Raw genomic sequence first — 10,067 nt, forward strand, 5'->3', positions numbered from 1 at the left:
GCCTTTCAGAGCCGATTTGAAATACTTTCGTATTAGTTGCCTTCATGACCTCGGTCATGAATCAGATATACACATGTTACAGTAATACACATACATAATAAGCATTATTCCTTTATAATCACTTTAGAATTTATAACTTAAAACTACCGTTATTACTGATTCCGACACACACGCACATACTGGACAATGTATTGTTGCGAGTAAATATGGTAAAATTTACTTAGAAGAAAATCTCCCAGTTACAATTTCGTAACATTTATTACACATATTAACAATGAATGCAAGCAAAGATATTAGTTACATGCAAATAAGTATCATATAGGTAAATCATTATACATAGAATATTAGGTTATATCAGTCAAATTTCAAAGGTGAAAGAAAAATATTTTTTCTTCGATTTAACATCAGTAATATTGAGTCATATCTCGCATATTAATAGATTCAAAATTTCTTTTTAAAACGAGTCATTTTCCTCATTGTTTCGTATATATATTTTTTATGTCCCGTGTCTATATTTCACCTATTTGGCATTCATGCACGTAATTAATTTTTATTTGTGTAAAAGTATAATTTAATACCTATCTATTTGTGACTAACAAATATTTAGTCTACATAATTACTCACATATCGATGTATATAAATATCTACATCACTATATCTGGTCTTAAAGTAAGAAGGAAATAACCTTAAATTTCTGTCACTCAAATCAATTCAATTGGATGATGAGTCTCATTATTTAGTTTGTTATTTTGTCGAATTAACATCACTTGTGTCTCACATTGTAATCATATTTTTACAGTTTAAGGCAAGAAAATTTCACGAATTCGTCGGGTGTTCTCTATAATATATAAGGATACTTTGTATTGTACTACGAATACCATTAATTAACGTATGACTAGGGAATTGGGATGCGAGTGAGATTCCAGGTTCATAGGATTACGGATATACTTGAAGTTAGCTTTGAGTTACGATAACCTGCTTTGTTCCTTCCATCATGCGATTAAGGATATAATACAAAGGAGATAATATACATATGTAAATCAACCACATTCTAAACAAAGATGTTATTTAATTATATAGCCACATACTCCAAATTTACATTTATATTCGTCGATTTTACGAAATTATGGCAACAAATGTAGCCGATCGGGGCAGGTAACAAGACCCTTTATTTACATTGGTCAAAGTATTTAACATCATACGTTATTCTTCATTATAGCACATTTATTACATACTTATAATTCAGTGTACATATATTTAGTCGTTTTCTTACAATTTTCTCATTAATTACCCTGTTCAATAAAATTCTTAGGCTGCACCACTACATCATTTATCACGAAGTAAAATTGACGATCAAGATGAGTAACCGTGCAATATTATAAGTTTGTTTACATCCTCAGGAATTTGTAAATAATAGATGTTAAGAACAATGGGCAACCACGTAAATTAATCTATTACAGTGAAAAGTGTTATAGTTTGCAATACAGATAATACAACCTTAAAAGTTAACAATAATTTATGGACCCATATATGAATAAAGAAAATTCATCTTCACAGCATAGCATTGAAACGAGAATGGACATGATGAGTACTACGATGGTAAAATTCGAAGCATTTAATCAGAGATGCTGGAGGAAACGGGAGCAAGTTAAATCATATACTGGTCGATCACTCATGACTAGAGCGGGTCGACAAGCGACGGAAACGGTCCCTCCATATATGACGAAATAAATAACCCTACGAATTATATCTTGGCACATCCCAAAGGAATATTTTGTGTTGAAGATGTATGAGTTCTCAGCTGAATGGCGTTTCATGAAGTATGAAAACCTAATAATCCTAAAATTTCTTGTATGCTAGCAAAACTGAAAAGTAAACTCCATTAGATGATTTAATGATCCATGTCTATACGTTATATATTAATATTATATCATAAGGTAATTTTATATATATTCTCCTTAGGTACCATAATTTGCGAAAAATTTACATCCGTTCTGTTAGCCGTACTATTCCCATTCTAATGAAGTAACTTAAGTGAAAGGAAGAAAAGAACCTGCTGAGGACCAGTGATAAATGCAGCGTAAAATCTAATTTTGAGTGAATCAGCCGTTATTTATGCTAATGTCAGCCAAGCTAGATGTGTAGTTTACGTACTGGAAGAAATATGCTGATTGTTGTTTTTCGTCTTAAATATCGTATTTACCAAAACTCTGCCGCATGGGACAGACGACAAGCTCAGAGGCAAATAATGACAGAAAGACTCACGAGTTTACTATTTTTTTATGTACATTTTAAATCATCTTGCTTTCCTTTGATTCCTATTTCAATGGAAGTAACATTATATAAATCCCGTTGAAAGTTCTCAATATACTAGAAAACTTAATTCAAACCTTTTATCTGCCTGAACTTTAATGTAGTATATAACTCTTTTTTAGAAATAAAATATGGAGCTTTGATTTTAACACCCCCTTTTAACATTTAAAATAATAAACAATAAACATGAAGTCTTTCCCCATGTATATAACACCAGTTTGACACACCCTGCAATAGCAGTGTTGCAGAGACAGTATAGATTTTTTCGTCGGATTCATTTCATCAGGGCTGCGGTGCTCACTGATAGAGCGGTCACGTCTGGTGTGTGGGCTCCCGGGTTCAAAGCCTGCTCATGCCAAGTGAACTTTGTGATTTACAAACACCGTGTGCGTGGATGTTCTCGGCGTTCTCCCGTTTTCTCCCACTTTCATCATTCCACCACTTAATTCATTTCTCATCATCACCGTCTCCTTTAGCCTAGCTGGCATACTCGTGGGACGTAAAACTGAAACATTTCATATCATTTCATTACATCATCTAATTACAGAATTGTTCTCGCCCTTAAGCCAAATCCCTCCAAAGAGTTATTTCTGTGTTTTACAAGATTAAAAGGTTAGTAAATCTGGAAGGCTCTAACTGTAATCAAGTGACACGAACGTGACGATGTGTATCTTCATTATATTAGAGCTGAATTTTATCACCATAAAGTCAGGTACTTGTTTCCGAGAAAGTTTTACCTGAAAGGTACTAAAATATCACTATGTAGGTGTATTTTAGCACACGTAAAGGTTGTAACGTGGATTAAAATTTTTATCTCAAAATTTTCTTTGGATGCTAAAAAAATATATTGGAATACTGCTTCAAAGGACGTATTTTGTAAAAACATTCAATAATTACTATAGTTTTCTCTTGTTTTATTTACACTTGAGCAATAGTTTCTGATAGTTGGAATGGCAACAAGGACCCGTAATTAGTAAATTGTCTAGCACAAATAGTAATATCAGTGATAAACATCTCCCGGTTCTTCGTACATCAATTCTCGCTAACAGAAATTAAATCTTCAGTTCCCACTGTAATATGTGTAGCTTGGTAGGTATTTAAGTCCGATGTAGTGTATATGAACGTAGATGCAGTTTGCGATGATGAATGAAAGTACATTATGTTTCGAGAATAGAAATAATATGGTGAACCCTCCATAGTTCATGGTTGCTTATTTTTAACAGATTTACTTTGATAGCACAATACTATTAGACATTCTTTCGTTTTGACTTACCCTATAGTAATGTCTGGGAAGGCCTCTATCGTAAATTGCAATATCAAATATTATACATACTACCATAGTTGCTGTACTTGCATAGAAGATTACCTTGTTATTTCATGTATCATATTATTTGTCTCGCCTTTATTTCCTTGTGTTGAATTTCTTTCAGGTTTCGTATACATACTCCTTCAAGTTTGGCAAAACATAAGGTAGTAAATACATGTGAGAAAAGTTATACGTGTGGAATTTCTGCAAAAGTATGTCTTGGGAAATCAAATTTAGAAAAACATATGTTTATTCATGGAGATGAAGAACCTCCGAAGTGCCCAGAGTGCGGTGAAGTATTTACTGGAAAATCTTGCCTGGGATTACATATAACACATATAGCTCAAAAATCCCATAAATGTCTACAGTGCGGAGATGAGTTGTATGCATCTTCAAGCTCAGGAGAACACATGTCAACAAATACAGGTGAAAACAACCACAAATGCAACGAATGTTTGAACGGATTTACTGAAAGGTCACAATTGGAATTACACACGTTAACACATTTAGATGCAAATCCTCACAAGTGCAAAGAGTGCGGTTGCACATTTACTCGAAAGTCAGATTTGGTATCACACACGGTAACGCATTCAGCTGTGAGGTCTTACAAATGCAAAAAGTGCGGAAAAGGATTTCTTCAATGGTCACATTTGGAAACACATATGTTAACGCATTCAGAAGTAAAACATTACAATTGTGAACAGTGCGGAAAAGGATTTACTCAAAAGTCTAATCTGGTACCACACATTTTAACACACTCAATAAGAAAACCTCATAAATGCGAAGAGTGTGGAAAAGGATTTACTCAAAAGTCAAATTTGGTACCACACATTTTAAGACATTCAATAGTAAAACCTCATAAATGCGATGAGTGCGGAAAAGGATTTACTCAAAAGGCTCATTTGGAATTACACACGTTAACGCATTCAGCTGTGAGATCTTACAAATGCAAAAAGTGCGGAAAAGGATTTCGTCAAAGGTCCCATTTGGAAACACACATGCTAACGCATTCAGGAGTAAAACATCACAATTGTGAGCAGTGCGGAAAAGGATTTACTCAAAAGTCTCATTTGGTAAAACACATTTTAACACACTCAATAGTAAAACCTCATAAATGCGAAGAGTGCGGAAAAGGATTTACTCAAAAGTCTCATTTGGTACAACACATTTTAACACATTCAATAGTAAAACCTCATAAATGCGAAGAGTGCGGAAAAGGATTTACTCAAAAGGCTCATTTGGTATCACACACGTTAACGCATTCAGCTGTGAGATCTTACAAATGCAATAACTGCGGAAAGGGATTTATTCGAAGGTCACATTTGGGTAGACACATGTTAACGCATTTAGGTGAAAAACCTTACAATTGTGAACAGTGCGGAAAAGGATTTATTCAAAAGTCTCATTTGGTATCACACATTTTAACACATTCTGTAATAAAACCTTATAAATGCGAAGAGTGCGGAAAAGGGTTTACTCAAAAGGCTCATTTGGTAACACACATTTTAATACATTCAGCAGTAAAATATCATAAATGTGAAGAGTGCGGAAAAGGGTTTACTCAAAAGTCTCAATTGGTGTCACACATGTTATCGCATTCTGGTGAAAAACCTTACGAGTGTGAAGAGTGCGGAAAAGGATATACTTTAAAGTCTAGTTTGGTATATCACATGTTAATTCACTCGTAAAAAACCTTACAAGTACGAAGAGTGTGGAAATATACTTATTGAAAGGTCTCATTTAGAATCACACATGTTAACGCACTCAAGTTTAAAAGCTTACAAGAGCGAAAATTGTAAAACAAGGATTTGCTCGAAGGTCTGATGTATGTAGTATTTCACATGTTAACGCATTTAGGTTTGAAAGCGTATAAATGCGAGGTGTGTGGAAGGGGATTTACCCAAAAGTCAAGTTTGAAATCACATATGTACACGCATACTAGTTTAAAACCTTACAAATGCGCAGAGTGCGGAGGAGGATTTACTCGAAAGGCACATTTGGTAACACACATATCAATTCATTCTGGTGAGAATCCACACACATGTGAAGAGCGCGGGAAGAGATTTACCGAAAAGTCAGCTATGAAATCACATGTTCACGCATTCAGGTGCGAAACATCACAAATGTGAAGAGTGCGCGAAAGGATTTACTCGAAGAGCTAAACTGAAATCACACATGATAATGCATTCAGGTTTAAAAGCTAGCAAATGTTAACAGCGCAAAAGAAGGATTTACTTAAAGATGAATATTTGATATCACAAACATTAATTCACTCTGATAACTTCCCTTACCAATGTCAAGAATTCGAAAAATGATTTACCTAAACGTCAAATTTGTAATCATATTTTAACGAATTTTGTTGTATAGTCTCGCAAATGCCTTGAGTGCGGAAGAGAGTGTACTTGAAAATCGTGGCAAAAAATACACGTAAATAATTACAAGGAAAAAGCCACTCATGATTATGAACGCTTGAAGGCATTTAATCGGAGGTCATGTTTGGAAACGCATCTTTGCACGTACAGGTCCAAAACATCAAAACTGGTAAAAGTGAATTATGAAGTTTAATCAAAGTTCGAGACTACAACGCATATATTTACATACACAGGTGAAAATGTCAATAATTCGGAAAGGCGAAGAAGGATATGCTCTTAAATCAAGATTCTCAGCACACATGTTAATACTGGTGAGACAAAAACTCGTATGCGGAGATAATAAGAGTGCCAAACAGGCATTGAACGCAAATTCAAACTTAGCAGCGCTCATGTTTACGCAGACAGACGACAAACGTCACAAATTCAGAAATCATAAAAACGGAGTTGCTCAAACCCCTGGTTAGTATCACACTTGTCAACAAAAAAAAGCTAAATATGCTCACATGTGCCAAGAGGGCGGAAATAGTTTCACTCAAAAATAATATTTGACAGGACAGGATATTACATATACGTAAAAAGCGCACAGGTGTGGAAAATGCAGAAACTATAACCTTATTTTAAGGAGATGAACCTAATTTTTTTTCTGTGGCTGTTAACAAGTAAGCTATCTAAGGTATATTCCAACGACCAATGTTTTTAAATTCATCTTCTTTCAAAAATCAAAAGACAAAAGCTTCCAAGGAGAAGTAATTAATTTTGCAAAATTCTTAGACACTTATTTCTCAGATGGTAAGTAATTTCGTAATGTAAAAAATGCATTAATATCCATACCAGGGTTACAATATAGCTATAGACAGTAACGGAAAGAGACACATTGTAGGTAGTTTACCAACGAATGAAGAATATAAGGTACTACATTTCCTTGTGTTATATGGACTCACTTTCACAAACCACCGTAAGACAGGGAAGTAAAATGAATAGTACTCCACCTCCCTGTTTGGTAGTAGAAAAGATAACTAATGGTTTCTGCAGGTAATGGCTAATTTTAAATATGTTCACGTCTTTAGCTTGTAAAAATGCAATTATTCGTTAGTTTCAATTTTTCTTAGCTTAAACAAAGAGGATTCATTTGTCCTAGCCAAGCTGTACCTAATCGTAGTGAAGATCTCAAAAAATGTAATTATTCAAAATCTGAAGGAAATGAGCCTAAATCAAAGGTATCGCCAGATGGAGAGAGAGTTCTGATAATTTTTCTCTACGTCATTGGTAAGGTGAATCTCATGGTCAAACTAAAAAGAAAAAATCTGATGGTCGGCATCGTATTTAATATGTGATGATTTCACACGCTATTGAAACAAAAAATTGAAATCTTCAATCCCAAGCTTTTGGCTTATTATGCCAATATGTTAACCACAACGTCACCGAGATAGATCCATATCAGTCACTCTCTAAATCTGGTAACCTGGATTTGTTTTTAGCGCCTCCTTCAACACTAATATTATATGAGACAGCATCTTGTAGTTGAACTTGAATGCGAATCTCGTAATCTCTCCTTATGAATTCGTACAAAGCATAGTAAACTTACCAGTATGATCCTCGCTGAGAATAACGAAGTAATCTGATGAGTGTAAAAATCCATCTATAGTTCTGGAAATGTCATAAGAAAGTATATTGTTTTGTAATTCCGAAAATTGACGATGAGTGAAAACCGCGCCACCTATAAATGCGAGGCCGATACTGAAAATCGTCATTCTGACACCAGCAAGAAGACATTAATTATTAAAGTGAATGATTCAACCCAATGTAATGATTGCCGCTTAAATTTAAAAATTTATTTAATAAATACAATAAGAAAACAACATAATTTGCTGAAGTGTACATTCTAATGAGTAGTTTCCGAGAAAACTCGAACGCTTTTAACGCTAAAATGTAGCGTTGTCGCTCGTTAAATTATTCATAGTTCTGCAGAGGCAGATTATTTGTAGTTGGACTTGTATACTGCATATAACTAAAAATGGTGTGTAGAATATCATATCGCGTCTTCTTCTAATAATGGTACGGAATATCCGAATTAAGATATTTCACTTTCCCGATTCCGGTTATGAAACTGGAAAATTTCAAAGAAAAATAGTAATTTCAGGAAAATGACATCGACCAAATAATAGACCTAAAACCATTATCGACTTCCCAGAGTTTGCATGTGGACTGCATTTGGCTTGAGGTCGTTTTCGCTTGTGCTTAAAAGTTACATATTCTCGCCAAAAGCAGTAATAGAAATGTCTATACGGAGGAGCTAAGCTTCACTTCCACTATGCTTTCGGGTAAATGTATTAAAAGTTAAGCGCGTGTACACGCGCAATTGTTTTCCATAACTTTAATAACTTGATATTGACTGAGCTGTAATAGGGAGGAATTTTAGTCTGACCTGGTCTCTAAATCGTCCACTATTTGCTGATGGAATAATGCCATCTCAAAGTTCTTGTTGCTTATTCCGCCATCAATCTTGAGACTTTGTACCCTCTTCAGTTGGAATAAAATATTTTAAACCAATTGTTAAATTAATGTACTAGAATCAATCAATATACATGCCACTTCATAATTCAAATGATGCCTATCCTCGAAGATATATATATATATATATATATATATATATATATATATATATATATATATATATAACTGTAGTATTTTAGAGAGAATATTAAATGTTTCATATGAAGTCTTAAATTTGAGGAATGTTTTGCTAAGTAAACTTCAGATAGAAGCTGATGATAAAATTAAAGATAAATAATAAAGGAAAGCCTGTACTCTAACAATGAATAACGGAACAATTCATGGCATAACCCTAACGAAACGATTGTTGAAAGTATAACTCCTTCGTGACTAAGTGGTTAGCGTACGTGCCTTTGGCGAAGGAGACCCGGCTTTGCTTCCCGGATGGAACGCGTGGGGTTTTGACTCCACGTTATTCAGTAGGTCCTTGTATCGTATAGCGTCGCTGCTGAAAAGAACATTAAATTCAAAATCAAATTTATCATTTTTACAAGTTGTTAATTGGTAGTATTTAGATTGCTATAGCACATATAATAGTGACACACTAGTTTTATTTTTGCTTGGCGAAGCGGAGAGGTAGATATTTATTTCTAGTGGAAGTGATATGTTTTATATAGTGATTGAGAATACTGGTGCCATTGGATAATGACAAAAATCATTTCTTTTTATAAATAGTATCCAATTGTTCACTCTTTTAGTAATGGGAAACATTCTTATGGCTGTATACGTGGTTACCTTACGGGTTTTCACCGCGATACTCCGAAGGTTGATTTACGATTTCAGCTCGCTTGGTTCGAATTATATAGCTTGTGTCTCCTATAGCGTCGTTATTGAACAGGACGATAAATTCAAATCAACAAAGTTTCCAGGCGAAAATTTTCCCTGACCACTTGAAAGTGTGAAAGTCGAAATGAGTATGCAAGAGATTAATATTAAAGACTACTATGCATAATGCACGAAAACGACGGTTCCTTGCAATCATGTGCTAGATAATAATTTAATTGACGCCAATGAACAAGTGCGTTATTATTTCCAAGTGTACAAAGATACAATCATAATAACTGCTACAAAATAGTTATTGCCTTCCCAACTGGTACAGTAGTTAGTGCGCGAGCCTGCAGTGTAGAAGATCCTGGGTTTCGTTCTAATGGGAGAGCTCTGAAATCTGAATGCACCAAAAGCTTCAGACTGTATATAGGCAAAGAAAAACGTACGTGAGAAAGCGCTCCACGCCACAATCCGTAATCATTAATTTACTGCAATCGTTCGTCGTCAAACAACGAAATTGGACATGTTAGTTATACAATATTATTACATTAGGATTAAGCAATAATTTATTTTCTATACGTTTACTTTTATGCATACCGTACTAATTGTTTAGTACATACTCTTCAACAAAGTGAAAGCAATGTTCTATGAAATACATTTGAAGTTTGATTCCAAAGTTATTTATACATCCCAGAATTTTTATACATAATGGTGGTAGATTTATACTAGACCACCTGACTGTGAGTGACTGATTT

General features: G+C 34.3%; 1 protein-coding gene across 1 annotated transcript in view; it reads left to right on the forward strand.

Annotated features, from left to right (window-relative positions):
- The window catches only part of LOC145670492 (uncharacterized), a 34,658-nt gene extending 26,022 nt beyond the window's left edge, over nt 1-8,636 (forward strand). Inside the window, exon 3 of the mRNA XM_081739219.1 lies at nt 3,744-8,636. Within this exon, the coding sequence (XP_081595345.1) occupies nt 3,744-5,307 (1,564 nt within the window). The 3' untranslated portion in view covers nt 5,308-8,636. The remainder of the gene's footprint in view (nt 1-3,743) is intronic.
- The last annotated feature ends 1,431 nt before the right edge of the window (nt 8,637-10,067 follow it).

The sequence above is a fragment of the Thermobia domestica genome, chromosome 14 (assembly GCF_964235325.1).
Source record: "Thermobia domestica chromosome 14, izTheDome1.hap1.1, whole genome shotgun sequence".
Taxonomy (NCBI): domain Eukaryota; kingdom Metazoa; phylum Arthropoda; class Insecta; order Zygentoma; family Lepismatidae; genus Thermobia; species Thermobia domestica.